Source organism: Rhodamnia argentea, chromosome 1 (assembly GCF_020921035.1).
Source record: "Rhodamnia argentea isolate NSW1041297 chromosome 1, ASM2092103v1, whole genome shotgun sequence".
NCBI lineage: Eukaryota > Viridiplantae > Streptophyta > Magnoliopsida > Myrtales > Myrtaceae > Rhodamnia > Rhodamnia argentea.
Window position 1 is genome coordinate 9,727,427 of NC_063150.1, and position 15,888 is coordinate 9,743,314.

Genomic DNA, 15,888 nt, shown 5'->3' on the forward strand with positions numbered 1-15,888 from the left:
CCATTGGTGAAACATTTTAGGAGTCGGGTGAGTAGATTGGACCGGATCGGTCCGTCTTACATGGCACCTGTCCCAGAAAGGGATGGAAGATTACAGTAGAGGTATGGAAACTTTGTCTTTATCGCCCCTCCCCGGGCCCGGCCCCAGCCCCGTGGATGAAATTAGGTTGAAGAGCATCATGACTTTCCAAAACTCGAGATGTGACTACTTTGCTGTATCAATTTAAATTGGTGGGACGTGCAGAAATGTCATATCTTCATCTGAGAGATCATTAAGGCTGCGCATGGTAACACTTCTCCATGAGAAATCAACTTCTGATCAGAAGTTAATTTCTCTATTTCTCCTCAAAAGTAGAAGTTGATTTTTTTACTCCTGCTCCGGATTGACTTCTGATCGGAAAAATTCGTTTGATAACAGTTGAAAATTTCTACTTTTGAAATATTATTAACAACATTTTCGGCGGCGATGGTCGATGGTGGCGGTGGTTGGCGGCGGCTGGTGGGGGTTGGTGGCGGTCGGCGGAGGCCGGAGGCGGCGTTCGGCGGATGCTGTGGTCGGCGCCCAGCGGTTACGGCAACGGCGGTTGGTGGAGGCCGTCGGTGGCGGCGGTTGATGGCGGCGGTCGGCGGCGGCCGGCCGTGGCTGCGACGGTTGTGGTCGGCGGGCGGCGGTCATAGCAACGGTGGTCGACGGAAGCGGGTGTGGTGCAAGAAGTCATTCTGGAGCAGAGAAGTTAAAATTTTTTACTTTTCAAAATTAGGCAAAAATTCTATCAGAAGTGAAATATCTTGTCATAAGTGAAAAATCCTATCAGAAGTCAATTTTTTTATCAAACGGATTTCTACTTCGATCATATTTTTATCAAACACATTTATCCGCCAAATGGGCTTACGGCGGAGAAATTGAATTTTTGAAGTGTTACCATGCGCGCCCTAAGAGAGCCTAAGTCCGAGCTTTAAGCAATATTTTCAATTGAAGTTGCCTTCATTCTATTGAGCAATTATACCACTAGTGAAACATTTTAGGAATCCGGTAAGCAAACTGGACCGAATCGGCCGAGTGGGTCCGATCCTTGAGGAGGGCCGATAACAGGGCGATCCGGTCCCCAGTCCCAATAAATGGGACCAATAACTGGGAGATTCGGTCGTCAATTCCATGGTGGATGAGATCGGATTGGACCACCCAGAATACACACACGCAATTAGACTAAAAATTAGAAATTTTTGAAGAAGTAGTTAACCTAATTTTCCCATCTTCTACTCGATACTCATTTCTCTTCTCTCGCTTGACGCTTGCATCCCGCCCCCGCAACACACCCTCTAATCGTGTTTGTCGATATGCAGCCTCCGATCTTGTTTTGTCTTGACTCAATTGTGTTTTGTCTTGACTATATTATGCAAACTCATTATTTTGTTCGCACTTGAATTTAGTGAAATACAAGTGTAATCCTACTTTGAGCTTGATTCTTTGCAACTCAAGGAGAATGGTGCGGGAGCGTAATCCTGTTTCGGTTATTTTAAGTGGTTTTTTTTCCTAATTTAATATTTTCTCATTATTTTAGGATTATAAGTATTCATGTGATGGTTGCAAGATGATCATGTGTATGTTTATTAGGTTGTATGGTTGAGATTAGAAGTTATTAGTTTAGATCAAATGGTTAGACTTTTGTAAGTAGCTGGTGTTAGTGGTCCCACTGGGACCGGACCGTCGGTTCTGGGACGATCCGGTGCCCGGTCTCGAAAATTTGGGGACTGAGACTACTGGTTTTGTCCCCAGTTCCATACCGGAAACGGACCGGTCCTAACAATGCATACCCCTTTTTAGGACTCTTACGAAGTAGACCTGTTTACACCAAAAAATAGCCATATGTCGGCAGAGAAACATACTTCGAGAGAGCCGAAAGACCATGGGCACAAGAATATCGGGAGTAAAGGGACATGGTTGCTGATCATTAGGCCAGATTTAATCAGTAGATATCTTTTTCGATTAAGAGAATATCGTGGTTTTGAATTATCGATAAACATTGGAAAAAGAATAGTTGTAGTTTCAAACGAGCGCGAAGGATAAGGCATCAACTTTGAACGAGCAACTGTTTTGAAGATAATGTTTGACAACATGGGAAAATGGAGCAGAACTTTAGAGACGTGGAAACAGGCTTGGGGACGTGAGTCGTGGAAACAGACGTGGAGACTTGGAGACATGGAAACAGACTTGCAATCGCAGGAAAACTGCTCCAAGCGGTTATGATGGAAGGCTTATAAATACAAGTGTTCATCAACTGAAGAGGCCCCCCCGCCCCCAACATAAGAAAAAACCAAACCCGTCTTTCAATAATCTTTATTTTTACTGCATTTTAGATTTCCTTAGATATAGCTGTAATTCTCAGATTCAAGTCGTTGAGTCATACTCCAATGCGAATCTTTATCCTTGGTGCTTTGTCGTCAAGTCAAACTCCGGCGTAGTACTGTCACGTTTTCAAGCTTCGTCGTCGAGTCAAATTCTGTCGAAGTTTGTTTCCGTTGTACTTTCTAAACATTTCCTTTGAGTCAAACTCCGGTTCGGTTTATATTTGTATAATTCTATATTGATTTCTATACTCATTTGGATATTTCCTATCCGGAATCACCACAGAATCCAATCTCCTTCAATTAAAAGCCGAAGATTTACTTTTGGTGAAAGTTATTTCGTTATGGATTAAATTCCAGCGAAACAAGACCTTACACGACTGCATTCATATCATTCAAACTGTTGCTTCTACTTCTAAGTGGAAGGCCTAGTTTCAGCTGATAAAATTTCAACGGACTATTCCCATTAATGGAGATTCTATCGGACGTATCGACATCCTTTTGTCTTGATCCCTTCTGGTCGGTATCCTTGGGCTTGAGCAAGAATTACTATACCGTCCTCTCCTGAGGCCAACCTTCGGACTAAAGACAAGATGCATAGAGCACAACTTTCATCGCTTACCAAAACCTAGCAACATATAATCTCCCCAACTGAAAAGCAAAATCCAATCTTGCCAACATGGAGGGCAAACAGACTGGGAGAGTGAAACACTTTGTGCTAGTCCATGGGGCTTGCCATGGAGCTTGGTGCTGGTACAGAGTGGCCACCGTCCTCGAGTCCTCGGGCCACAAGGTCACTGCCTTGGACATGGCCGCTTCAGGGGTCCATCCGAAGCAAGCTAAAGAGTTGAATTCGATACTGGAATATGTCGAGCCTCTCTTTGAATTCTTGGAGGGTCTTCCTCGTGAGGAGAAGGTGATTTTGGTAGGGCATAGCATGGGCGGGCTTGTCCTGTCAATGGCCATGGAGAGATTTCCTGAGAAAGTAGCTGTTGCTGTTTTTGCTGCTGCCTTCATGCCTGGTCCTGAGCTCAGTTTCCGATCCATCGGTGAAGAGGTACACCCGAACCGATAAATGGTCCAACTTTTTTTGGGTGCACGAAACAATTTCTCAAAGAGACCTCCTCCTCCTCCTCATCATCATCATCATCATCATCAAAGTGAGTCTTCATCGGTACATCCATGCATCCATGCATGATGATGACCGATGAATCCCAGCTAATATTTTGACCAAAAAGAGAGAGAGAAATTGCCGCTAATAAAGTTAACGATGGCGATCCTGAATACAACTTGTAAGGTTTTCTTCCAAATTAGCCTTTTGGATTTTAACGCTGCATATGATCTGTTGCAAGCACAAGCTCTATGTTCCCATTGAGACATGCTTTCAGCAGATGCTGTCCAAAACTCATCACTCTGATGGAGAGGTCTCTATCATTGTGTGACGATCAATGCTTAGATTAAACAATTTGAATAGGCTGAATGCGGCATCATCAATGTGATGTGATAAATTTACGTTGATTGCTTGAATATCATTCATCCATTTAAATATCCATAAATCCGTCGTTACCCATTTATCGATTTGTGAAGAAGCCCTTGCAATGTGTGTTCTCTAGTGACAAACATAAAGTACAAAAGAAAGGGTTTTAGAGACGGCAACATTTTAAAAGACAAATAGAATGAGCACAATCATTAAATTTGCAGTTGTCTAGCAATCTAAACATGGTTTAGCCAACAGCAAAGTACACCGAAATGGAGGAGAGGCCGGCCACTTAGTGAAGATTTGGATATTGCATCTTATTTCATCAAAAACATCCTTTGCCGAAGTTTTTACCAAAATCAGATGCCTAAGACCAGCCTTTATTTCTACCTTTCGCCAGGGGAAAATTTGCAAGGATAATTACCAAAAAAGTCCTACATTTATTGTACGGATTTAGTTATAAATCTTTCAAATTGACTAGTTAAGTTTTAAACGTTTTGACGATTTAACAATATAGTCATTTTGATCAATTTTAGTTAAAAATTGCTTACATGGACGTCAATTGTCCTACATGGCATCATCATCGTCGATGTGGATAACTATAACAATATTTTAAAAAAAGAATTCCAATTTTATCTATGGTCGGCGAGGGCTTGCAAGGCCACAACGAAAAAAGAAGAAAAAAGAAAAAAAAAATTCAGATTCTTTTAAGAAAATTACAAAAATTGTCCATATCAGCACCGATCGTACCATATGGATGTCCATGTAGGATAGTTAACATCCACTTTAGCGGTTTTTCTCAAAATTGGCTGGAAAAAATATATATGCAAATTGTGAAAATGTTTAGAACTTAATTTATTTTTGGTCAAAGTTTAGAACTTAATTGGACATATAGAAAGGTTCAGGATTGAATTGACACCAGCACAATATGTTTAGAAAATTTTGGGCAATTATCCCAAAATTTGCACATAGTGTGAAAAAAAGAAGAAGGAATATGTACGTTTGGTGTTCTGATATTTGCTGAATGTCCAGTTGATCTTGAGAGTTATACAAATTTTCAAATTGAATCCCAGAATAGAGATCCTCTAAAATTTAGAATATTTTCGTAATTTATCTCCTCAGAAGATGACAACAAGATTATTGAATAGTCTTCCATGGCTTCTTTTTCCATTTTCCTTGTTAGTAAAGATAAAGACCTACGCAGTGTCGACAGTGTTGAAAATTGGTTTTGCACGAGATTATTGGACAACTCTTTTGATTCGTATCATCCTGCAAATCCATATAGCATGCTCGCAGGTTGGAATATCGCATGGACTCGGCATATGCTTTCGATGATGGCCGTGAACAGCCTCCCACTTCCTTGCTATTTGGTTATGATTTACTCTCTTCCAAGATGTATCAACTCTCCCCACCTGAGGTTACTGCCATTCTTCTTCTTCTTCTTCTTCTTCTTCTGTTTTTGTTTTTCCCGGGTTTCCAACCACTGAATTGCATGAGCACTTGGCAAATGATAGTTGCATAGATTATGGTTTGTTAGAGGTCGTGTCAAGGAATCGGGCATGAATAGAGATGGCAAATTGAGTCAATCATGCAATTTTAAGTCGAATTACTTCTATAAAATAGGTTGGAATGGGTCTAAAGCCACTCTAATCTCATGCACGTGTTAATGGTTTAGGATAAAACCCACTTTGGATCCACTTTTAACGATATAACAAGGATGGGATGATCAAATGGGTGGTAGACCTATCGAACGGGTGGGTCGGGTCGAGATAGGTTTGGCTCGGGTCATAAATGGTCCGACTCAAATTGACCCATTAACCCCGTTTATGATCCATTTATACTTTGTGCAAATTTCTTGACTCATACCTAACCCGACCCGCATTACTAAAATACTTTTATATTTAATCAAATATAGGATTATTTATTTCTTATAACCTTTTGAAATAATTATGTTACTAATTGTGGACAATTTTCATAATTTAACCAAAAATTGAATTTTTTGATATTTTTTAAAAAATATAATTTGTTTATTTTTATTTCTTTTAAAATTTCTGATTATTTATTACCTGAATTTTTATTTTTTTTATTTTTCTTTTCTTTTATTTTTATTTTCTCTTCCTTCTATCTCCTTCCTCCGCCTTTGTCGGGCCTCGGCGATCGGCCACCAACGTGGCCGACCAAGGCGAGCTCAAGCTCGCCGTAGGCTGAACCAGGCAAGCTCCATTCTCGGCAAGATCTATGTGAGCACGAGCTTGCTTGAGGTTGGTGGCTCGAGGCTCGCCAACGGAGGTAGGATGAAAAAGAAAAAAGGAAGAAAAAAAAAGAAAAAAAATCAAAAACTTTAAAATATTCAATAACTTTATTTGTGACTTACTTAATATAGTTATCTTAGCTAACCCACTTATGAATCATTTAAAATCCATTTAGGATATTAAGTTTCTAAATAACCCATTTATGACCCACTGAAGCTTCTTTTTAAATTGAAGGCAACCCATTTTGCCACCTCTAATTGGTGGTGTGCCCATGCATCAATTTTGCCTAGCTTAAGGTTGTGGTTCGTTTTGAGGAATTCATCTGGATAATTGCCTAATATGATAGGAAGACAATAGAACGCTTTGTAGTTATATTTCCTTTGTACTTACAAATAAAGTGCAATGTGCTCACCATTGGTGATAAAATAGAGTAGGCACTAATCACCACGTAGATGGTTTTTGTGAATTCAGTAGCTTCAATCAGGCCAGAGAACAAGGCCACAAACCCTAATTTTTTTAGGCATATGTTTGTCTTAGTTCAATTAGTATCTGATTGGACCGTTCGAATCGCCAAATATGACTGTCCGGACCACAAAAATATTACCTGAAATGATGAAATTATATTGCAGTTCTCGAGAGAATTGCCATTGATCGCGGTAAAAGCAATGTAAGATATCATTCACATCAATTTTAAAGTTTACGTTTTGATTTTGACATGATGAGTAATTGCAAACGTCGTAGGATTTGACTTTGGCGTCCTACTTAGTGAGGCCACTTCGCATGTACCCTGACCAAGCCAAGATGGAGGAGATGGTAGCAGTCACGAAGGGCAAATACGGCACCGTCCGCCGTGTTTACATCGTGTGCGACCAAGACCTCATCTTAACTGAAGACCTGCAGAGATGGATGGTGGAGATGAACCCGCCAGATGAAGTGAAGGTGATCTCTGCATCAGATCACATGGTCATGTTCTCTAAGCCACTGGAGCTTTGTGACGCTCTTGGAGAGATTGCCGAGTGTCATTACTCTTGAGATTTGTGGCCATGAAAGTTCTCTCATCACCATGAAAATAAGAGGGATTGGTTTCAGACATTTAGAGAGTTATGCATATCAATTAAAAATTTCTATCAATATGATGAGTATAAGCAATACATTACTGGGAAAAGCCCGCAATTAATGTCTATTTCAGTGTTTGTTTTCGAAAGTCAGACAAAACAAATTGTTTGTTTCGATGTTCGATCAAAAAATAAAAATAATGACAAGTATCACTAGCATTTTAAAATGAGAAATGCTTTCCTGACGATCTTGTATGGTACAATCTCAATCGTAAATTCACACACCATCATCGCGTGTTTTGCATAAAGCACTCGTTGATTGGGAGATCGTGTGGTTAAAAATAACCGACGTACTTATCGGATTGTCAAGCCAGCAGCTCCTTTTTAAAATTTATATGATTGAACCACTTCACCAGTTCTTTACAAATTATTATGAACAAATTTTATTATTTTCCAAACACCAAAGCGGTTTATCCGAAAAACAAAAACGTTTGTTTATCTTGCTTTACCATGATAGTAAAATAATTTCATCATAAGGCTTCATTTGTTTCCTGAAATATGGCACTTTTAAAAGGAAAAAAAAAATCTAGAAAGTCTTTTTCCAGAAAAATGACGTCATTTTCCGGTGTTTGGCTGAAACCTGAAATCTACTTGAAAATATTTTTCGTCGTTTGGTATGAAAAATCCGATTTGATTTTCCATAGGGAAAATTACTAAAAATTTATTCTTTTTCTTTTTCTTTTTCCTTCTTCCTCGGCTGACGACCAGCCACCGGCGAGGAACGAGCTCGGCCATGGCCGGCGAGGCTCAAGACTTGCTAGAGACTTGGGCGATGTCGAGCTTGCCCATGGTCGGCGAGTTTCGAGCGTGGTTGACCTCGCCTCGCTGACTTCGCCAGATCTGGCAACTCTAAGCACGTCAGGCTCGATGGCGTCCTCTCCTGCAATAGCCTCAAAATCGAGCTCGAACCTTCACCGATGCTCGCCTGACCGCTATAGCTAGCACCATCATTGATCTCCTCATGGACGAGGATGAGCGAGAAGAGCTTGAAGGCACACTTGGGAGTGGGCTCCATGATCTTGCTGTAGGTGAATTAGATGGTGAGGATCAAGGACTGGAGGACGAAATCAGCGTCAAAAAGGGAGAGGCCGAGGAGGGGAGAGAGCAGATCGGTCGGGGCGGGGTTGGGTCTAGCGGCGGAGGGGATGGTCTGAAGCTTGTCAAGGGTAGATTTGCAGGCGAAGATTCACACCGAAGGCGAGAAGGTAAGAGAGAGCCCTAACAAAAAAGATTGGAAAATGAGTTTCATTTTTTAGAAATGGAAATCATTTTATCCAGATTTAGAAAGATATTTTTCATTAACCGGAAAATATTTTATTTGACCACATATTTTCTGCTCCCAAACATTAGAAATTGGGAAAAATATTCTCCGTCAAGCAAATGGAGCCTAACATGCTTTCTGTTTTCCAAGAGAGGATGCTTAAATTGCATGAGCATAGTCTATCAGTGCGTGACTTTATATCAAACAAAATAAAACAAAAGCAGCACAAATCGAGGGAATACTTTGGGTTTGCTCAAGTCCAGACATTTTGCTATTTCCAAGCTAACCCCAGCTTCAGCTTCAGCTTCAAGTCAAGGCACTTCTGGAGGGGAAAGAACAAAAATATAGTCCCTTGTCCTTTCTAAAAGAATATGAGACAAGAATAACTTTAGGTACCCTTAAACTAGTCCGTGACCTTAACCAAAAGAATAGAAAAAGGAAAGGAAAATATTTAATTCGTGATCATAAAAACTCCCACATTAAGCAAAGCCGATCAGAGGTCTAGGCCAACTCACTACTACACATGGATAACAAGGAAACTCAGAGAGAGAAACACTTTGTGCTAGTCCATGGGGCTTGCCATGGAGCTTGGTGCTGGTACAGAGTGGTCACCCTCCTCGAGTCCACCGGCCACAAGGTCACTGCCTTGGACATGGCCGCTTCGGGGATCCATCCAAAGCAAGCTAAAGAGTTGAATTCGATCGAGGAATACGTCGAGCCTCTCTTCGAATTCTTGGAGGGTCTTCCTCGGGAAGAAAAGGTGATTTTGGTAGGGCATAGCATAGGCGGGCTTGTCCTGTCAATGGCCATGGAGAGATTTCCTGAGAAAGTAGCTGTAGCTGTTTTTGCTGCTGCTCTCATGCCGGGTCCTGAACTCGGTATCCACTCCATCCGTGAAGAGGTATTCGTCATAGTCTCTCTCTCTCTCTCTCTCTCTCTCTAAGCAAGTCTATTTCTTCTGTGTACCGTCCTATAAGACATTCTGACACACGCTGTAGAGCTAACTCGCGGTTATGGAAAACTTCTTGACAACGTCCTGTAACTGGGAAGAATGCCCTGGAAATGCCAACGCAAGGGCAAGAACATGTCCCATGACTCGTGACTAAACCTTGGTTAATTTTTTTTTTCTTACTGTGATTGGGTTTTCATTGTCTGAATCAGATTGTTTTCAACGTTAATTTGCTCTAACATCTACTTGTTAGGAGGAACGTGTATTTAACTCACTACTTCGCGTGATGCAAATGAAGGGGATCGTCTTACTTACATTCATCACTTAAAAAAGAAAGATTGAATCGTGAGTGGTATTACTAAGGTTATTATCTGCAATTTTCCCTCCCAACTAGCTCTGTTCATCCTAATAATAATTTAACAAATGAGCTTTACAAATTACGCAAGCATTATTGGTCGCTTCCGTGCGGGATTCCTGCGAAACCTAAAGGAATAAGATCACTTATAATAACATGTATCAAACACATTAGCTGTCATTTCGACGGGTTTCTTGTCCTTTCCTGCATAAACTACTATATACTCTTTGGGAGGAAAAGTGTCCAAAAGATTCTAAATCTATTACACATTTGAGGATTCAATCATAAACATTTAATTATGTCAATTGGGTCATTTAAGGTTTTGTAAATTGAGTCCATTCGCCCAATTTTGACTGGAAATGTTAATTTGGACGTCAACTATCCCGCTTGCACGGCCGTTGCTGGCATGAATAATTTTTTACTAACATTTTATTAGTTGCCTTGTGTTTTTTTTTTTTTTCCAACTGTGCCGGTGAGGGCCGCGACGTCCTTGCCTAAAGCTGGCGAGGTCGTCGCGGTAATTTTCGAGGAACCAAATGAGTGAAAGTCCGAAAAATTCATTTTTGAAAAATATTTTCATTGAAACAAATGCATCCACACGTGACATATGGTTTGGCAATAAACATAGAACACTAAATTTGGGGCAAGGGCGGCTACTAACCGAATATTGGATATCGCATCTTATTGGGGGAAATGACACCACACATGCCATAAGTTTCGTACGTAACTTATTTTGGCGCCATAACTTTTAAAAAACGAAACACGTTTACTTTGGCACCGTAACTTTCTAATCGATTACTTGAGTGCAATAACTTTAAAAACATGTTTACCACAAATGCCACGTTGGGATTTCCGGCACTTAGGTGTTCGATTGAAGAATTACGACACCAAAATAGGTGATATCCGAAAATTATAACACCTATGGCGACTTTTCCCCCATCTTATTGCATCGAAAACATCCTTGAATTTTTTTACCAAAATCAGATGCCTAAGACCTCCTCAGCCTTTATTTTTCTTTTTCACCTGTGGAAAATCTGCACACAGTGCCAAGAAAAAAGAAGCACGTAAGTTCGATGTATCGAGTTCGGCCGAATGTCCACTTGATGTCGAGAGTTGTACAATTGCTCAAATTAAATTTAGAATAGAAATCATCCAAAGTTAGTTTTATTTATTTATTTATAACTTCGATGGATTGATTGATTGTAAAATCTTTTTGCAAGAGATTAGTGGACGGCTCGTTTGATTAACATTACCCTTGCAAAATCCATCTAGCGTGATCGCAGATTGGGATTCAGCACGGACTCGGCATACGCATTTGATGATGGCCCTGCGCAACCTCCCACTTCCCTGCTTTTTGGATACGATCTTCTCTCTACCAAGTTGTATCAACTGTCCCCACCCGAGGTTGGTGCCCGAACTTTCTTTCGTTTTTGTTCTTGTTCTCCTGAGCTTCTCGACAGCAGTCACCGAATTGCACAGCACTTAAGCAAATTCATAGGTGACATGAAATATGTCGTGTACGACGATGTTGCCTACATCATGGTTTGCTAGGGGTCGAGGTAGGGAATCGGACATCAGTAGAGGTGGTAAAATGGGTCATTCACGTACTTTCAAACTCGAATGTGCTGGGCCGATTTGTGTCTTGATAGAAAAGAATTCTATTAAATAGGTTGAAATGGGTCGAAGAACATGAAAGGCTATTCTTCTGTGGGTGCTAAACGGGTTTAGAATAAACCCGGTTTCCAACCATTTTTAACAATGCAAAAAGAACACATACAAGTCCGCCTCAACGGAGTACATTAGTGGTGTACCCCATGCAACAGTGAAAATTGTCAAAAAAAATCATAAATCTATTGTAGTTTTGCTAATTTAGTCGTAAACACTTTAATTGTGTAAATTGAGTCCTAAATCTTTTTCACGTTTTGTTAATTAAGTCTATTTGGCCGATTTCGGTCGAAAATTGTTTACGTGAACACCATTATTGATTTGATTTTTCTTTTCCTTCTTCATCCGTCGGTTGTTGGGCCTCGGGCATGGCCAAAGACCGGCCACGGGCTCCAAGCGGTGAGAGTCGCCCTTGCCAACGTCCGGCGAAGCTCGCCTCGACACATCTAATGATGTTGAGCCTCACCAAAGCCGGGCAAGGATCGGCCTTGCCGGCTTTGGGCAAGGGTCGACCTCACCGAATATGGAGAGGGCGAGCCTCACCCGAACTCGGCCCTAGTTGGCCTCCGGCTTGGGCGATCCTCGTTGGCCTCGCCCTAGGTTGGCTCACCCCTCGCCCGAAGCTGGTGAGGGCAACCCTTACCTGTAATTGCCTTTGGATGGTCGCCAGCCATAGTGGAGGTTCAGTGATCGGCGAAGGAAGAAGGTAAATGTGAAAAGGTTTATGACTCAATTGATAAATATGCAATAAATTTAGAACTTTTTGTACTATTTGCTCCCATGCAACATGGCGATTAGCTACTTTTTGGCAACATTTGAGGATTTTTAGTTGGGTTTGGTTCATCAACCTACATAGGGTAAAAATCCTAGATAATCTCGGCATACTTTTAGCTCAATATAATTAATTTGTGATGAGATTGCTTGGATCGCCACATATGACGGTCCGGAATGTAAATGTACTATTTAAAATGATAAAATCAGATCGCGATTCTCAAGAGAGTTATCAGTCGTTGCGGTGAAAGTAATGTATGATAATTGTTTTTTTTAATCATGATCGTCTTTATGTTTTGATTTCCTCACGACGAATGATTCCGAGCGTTGCAGGATTTGACTTTGGCGGCCTCCTTAATGAGGCCATTCCGTCTGTACCCTGACCAAGCCAAGATGAAGGAGGAAGTAGCAGTCACGAAGGCCAAATACGGCACCGTCCGTCGGGTTTACATCGTGTGCGACCGAGACCTCATCCTAACGGAAGACGTGCAGAGATGGATGGTGGAGATGAACCCGCCAGATGAAGCGAAGGTGATCTCTGGCTCAGATCACATGGTCATGTTCTCTAAGCCGCATGAGCTTTGTCATGCTCTCGGAGAGATTGCTGAATGTTATTGCTCTTGAGCAACATGTTTTAAGATTGTCTGAGGTTGAATTTATGCATATGCCTGACAAATGGGTTATGACGTTAGTTCTCAATATTGCAAGAATCTACTATCAAAGTAAGTTCTAAGAGACGGTAAAAGTCCTAAATCTATTGCAGAGATAGTAATTTAGTTCTGAAACTTTCAATTTGGCTAGTTTAATACTGAATGTTTTTGACGATTTACTAGTATAGTCATTTTTAGCCAGTTTTAGCTAGAAGCCACTAACGTTGACGTTGGTCATCGTTTATGGCACGACCAGTCTTGACATTGACAATTTTTTGTAATTATGTTTAATTCTTCTGAATTTTTTGTTAATTTTTTTTAAAATTTTTTCGCTTTTCTCTTGTTTTCCCCTTCTTCCTTCTCTAGTCCCCAAGCCTCGGTGATGGTTGGAGACCTACCATAGGTGAGGGTCGATCTCACCAGTTTTGGCAATCGGCGGAGGAAAAAGAAAAAAGAAAGAAAGAAAAAAGTTACAAAAAATATTTAGAGACATAGAAAAATGAAAAAAAATTATCCACATTAACGCAGATCGTCGGATAAGACGTCCAACGTCCGCATTAGAGATTTCCAGCCAAAATTAGTCGGAATGACTACATTAACAAATTGTCAAAATATTTGGGATCAAATTGGTTAAATTGAAAGATTTAGGACTAAATTGACATCCATACAATAAGTTTCTGAATGGGGAAACGTGTCATAAAAGTCATAAACTTATTACATTTCTACCAATTCAGTCCTAAACTTTTTAGTGGTGCCAATTCAGTCATAAACCTTGTGCATTTGTGTCAATTTAATCCTAAACCTTTTTCATTAAGTCAATCCAGCCAATTTTGGCCTAAAATTTGCTTACGTGGACATCGATTGTCTTACATGGCATGGCTGGCGTTGACGCGAATATTTTTAATAATTTTTTTTAATGATCGAGAGAAAAGAAAAAGAAGAAAAAATCAAAAAATTATGACAAATATTTAATAATATTAAAAAATGTCACATAAGACAATCGATGTCTACGTTAGCAAATTTTTTTGCCAAAATTGGCCAAATTGACTCAATTGACATAAATACAAAAGGTTTATGACTGAATTGGCACAAATGCAAAAGATTTATAACTGAATAGGTACCAATAAAAGGTTTATGACTGAATTGGCACTAATGCAAAATGTTTAGACTGAATTAGCACGAATGAAAGGTTTAGGATTGAATTGACACCAATAGAATAGGTTTATGACTTTTTTGACACTTTTCTCAAAAATGCTGACATGATTTTTTTATTAGTTTCTCTCCTACGTGACATTGTCAGTACTAATTATATGAAATATAATAACAAATTGGCGTCGTTTTGGCTTAAATCCTAAATTGTTAACTGAGGTTTTAAGTACATAAAATTAGAAATAAAAAAAGACTCTTTCAGAACAAAAAAGTGGCGTCGTTTCGGCCCCACCCCCCACCCCAACCCCCAAATCGGGCCTCGGTGAGGTGGCCCTTCATCCAGAATCTGGAAGGCCCTGTTGAGAGTTTTTTTTTTTTTTTTTGGTCCAAACCCTGTTGAGAGTTAAATGACTGCTTTCCTTGATAAATTTCACACTTGAACTTACGGAATAGAGCGTCACATCAATTCCACAAATAAAAAAGTGATTATTTACATCCGCGAATCGTGTTCGAAAACGCATGTTTGGCTGTTTATTCGTGGCACGGTCACTTAAATTTGAAAAATGCAAATAACTTTGGGCTAAAGATCTTTTTCAAAATGCAAGTAGTGTTTGGTAAAATGTATTTTAAAAACATATTTGGACAGCAATTTTGACGTAAATATTGTTTGGTTAAAAAATGAACTTTGTAAAGTATTTTTACTTTTAAAAAAAAAAAAGCGGTGTAGGCGGCGGGCGATGGTCGGGTGGCGGCGGGCAACTGGAGGCAAGCGAAGGTGACAAAGTTAAAATAAAAAAAAATTAGTTGCATTTCCAAAAATCCTTTAGCTCAAAGTACTTCTAGAGGTATTTTGAGCTAAAGGACTTTGGAGAACATTTGAGATGCAATTGCATCTCCTCAAAGTGAGCAAAAAAATGAACCAAACACCATTTGCATTTGGCTAAGAGACTATAGAGCCCCAATGTTTATTTCCAATGCTGAATCAAACGGGACCTTAATTTCTTTGTACCTTTTCCTTGACACGTCATCACAGTGGAAAATTGGCACGCATGGTGCCTTCCACCACAAAAAAGAAAAAGAAAAAAAAGGGTACACATAAAACGACAATTTGCAGAAAAGTTGGTCGGAAAAATTCAAATTCTTTAATTTTTGAAAAATGGAACTTATTAATCACCGGAGGATTGCCATAATGGTCACTCTTCATTTTTCGAAGAGAGGGAAATCCCCACCTTCGGAGAGAGTGGAATGAGGGGAGGGAGCAGAACCTATCTTGCATCGGGGGTCAGTTCGGAGCAAGCTCGGGAGTTGAGCTCGAATTTGGGGAATGCTTTTGAGCCATTGATGGGCTTCATGGAGGGACTTGGGTGAAGGAGAGAAGGTGGAATAGGCCTGGTCCCGAGCTCCAACGTATTGTTGCTAGTTCCATTGTTGTTGTTGTTGGCCTTTCGTGCATTACCAAAAGCATTTTTATTAAAACTTGGGAAGAGGCCGACCGACGCTGACCAAAAAGAGTAGATCTTGAGTCTGCTTCGTTGGTTCCCCGTAGGATCATAATGGGGATAATTTATGCGTGCATTGTTGCTGTGAAAGCATCATTGTTATTGTTACTATTAGTGTTATTAGTGTTGTTGTTGTTGTTACTATTATTGTTATTATTATTTCTGTGAAGTTCTTTGATCGCTTATGTTATCTCCGGGAGAATTACCAAGAAAGTCTTGAACTTATTGTAATTGTGTCAATTCAGTCCATCCAGCCAATTTGGCTTGAACTTGCTGACGTGAACATCGAACATTCCGCGTGAATTGGCCGGCAATGACATGGAAAATTTTTTAAAGATATTTTAATATAGCATCGAAATTATTTTCTTTTCTTTCTTTCAATCCTTCTTCCTTCAACCGA

The 15,888-nt window shown here is 40.1% G+C and overlaps 2 protein-coding genes across 2 annotated transcripts; both read left to right on the top strand.

Annotated features, from left to right (window-relative positions):
• The first annotated feature begins 3,024 nt into the window (after positions 1-3,024).
• LOC115740310 (methyl jasmonate esterase 1-like) lies at positions 3,025-12,259 on the top strand. Its single transcript, XM_030673788.2, has 5 exons — positions 3,025-3,402; positions 5,108-5,239; positions 6,816-7,123; positions 11,333-11,337; positions 12,249-12,259. Exons 1-3 carry the CDS (start codon positions 3,025-3,027, stop codon positions 7,104-7,106), a joined length of 801 nt encoding a protein of 266 aa, XP_030529648.1. The 3' UTR covers positions 7,107-7,123; positions 11,333-11,337; positions 12,249-12,259.
• On the top strand, positions 8,966-12,814 carry LOC115740312 (methyl jasmonate esterase 1-like). Its single transcript, XM_030673789.2, has 3 exons — positions 8,966-9,351; positions 11,027-11,158; positions 12,524-12,814. Exons 1-3 carry the CDS (start codon positions 8,974-8,976, stop codon positions 12,812-12,814), a joined length of 801 nt encoding a protein of 266 aa, XP_030529649.1. The 5' UTR covers positions 8,966-8,973.
• The last annotated feature ends 3,074 nt before the right edge of the window (positions 12,815-15,888 follow it).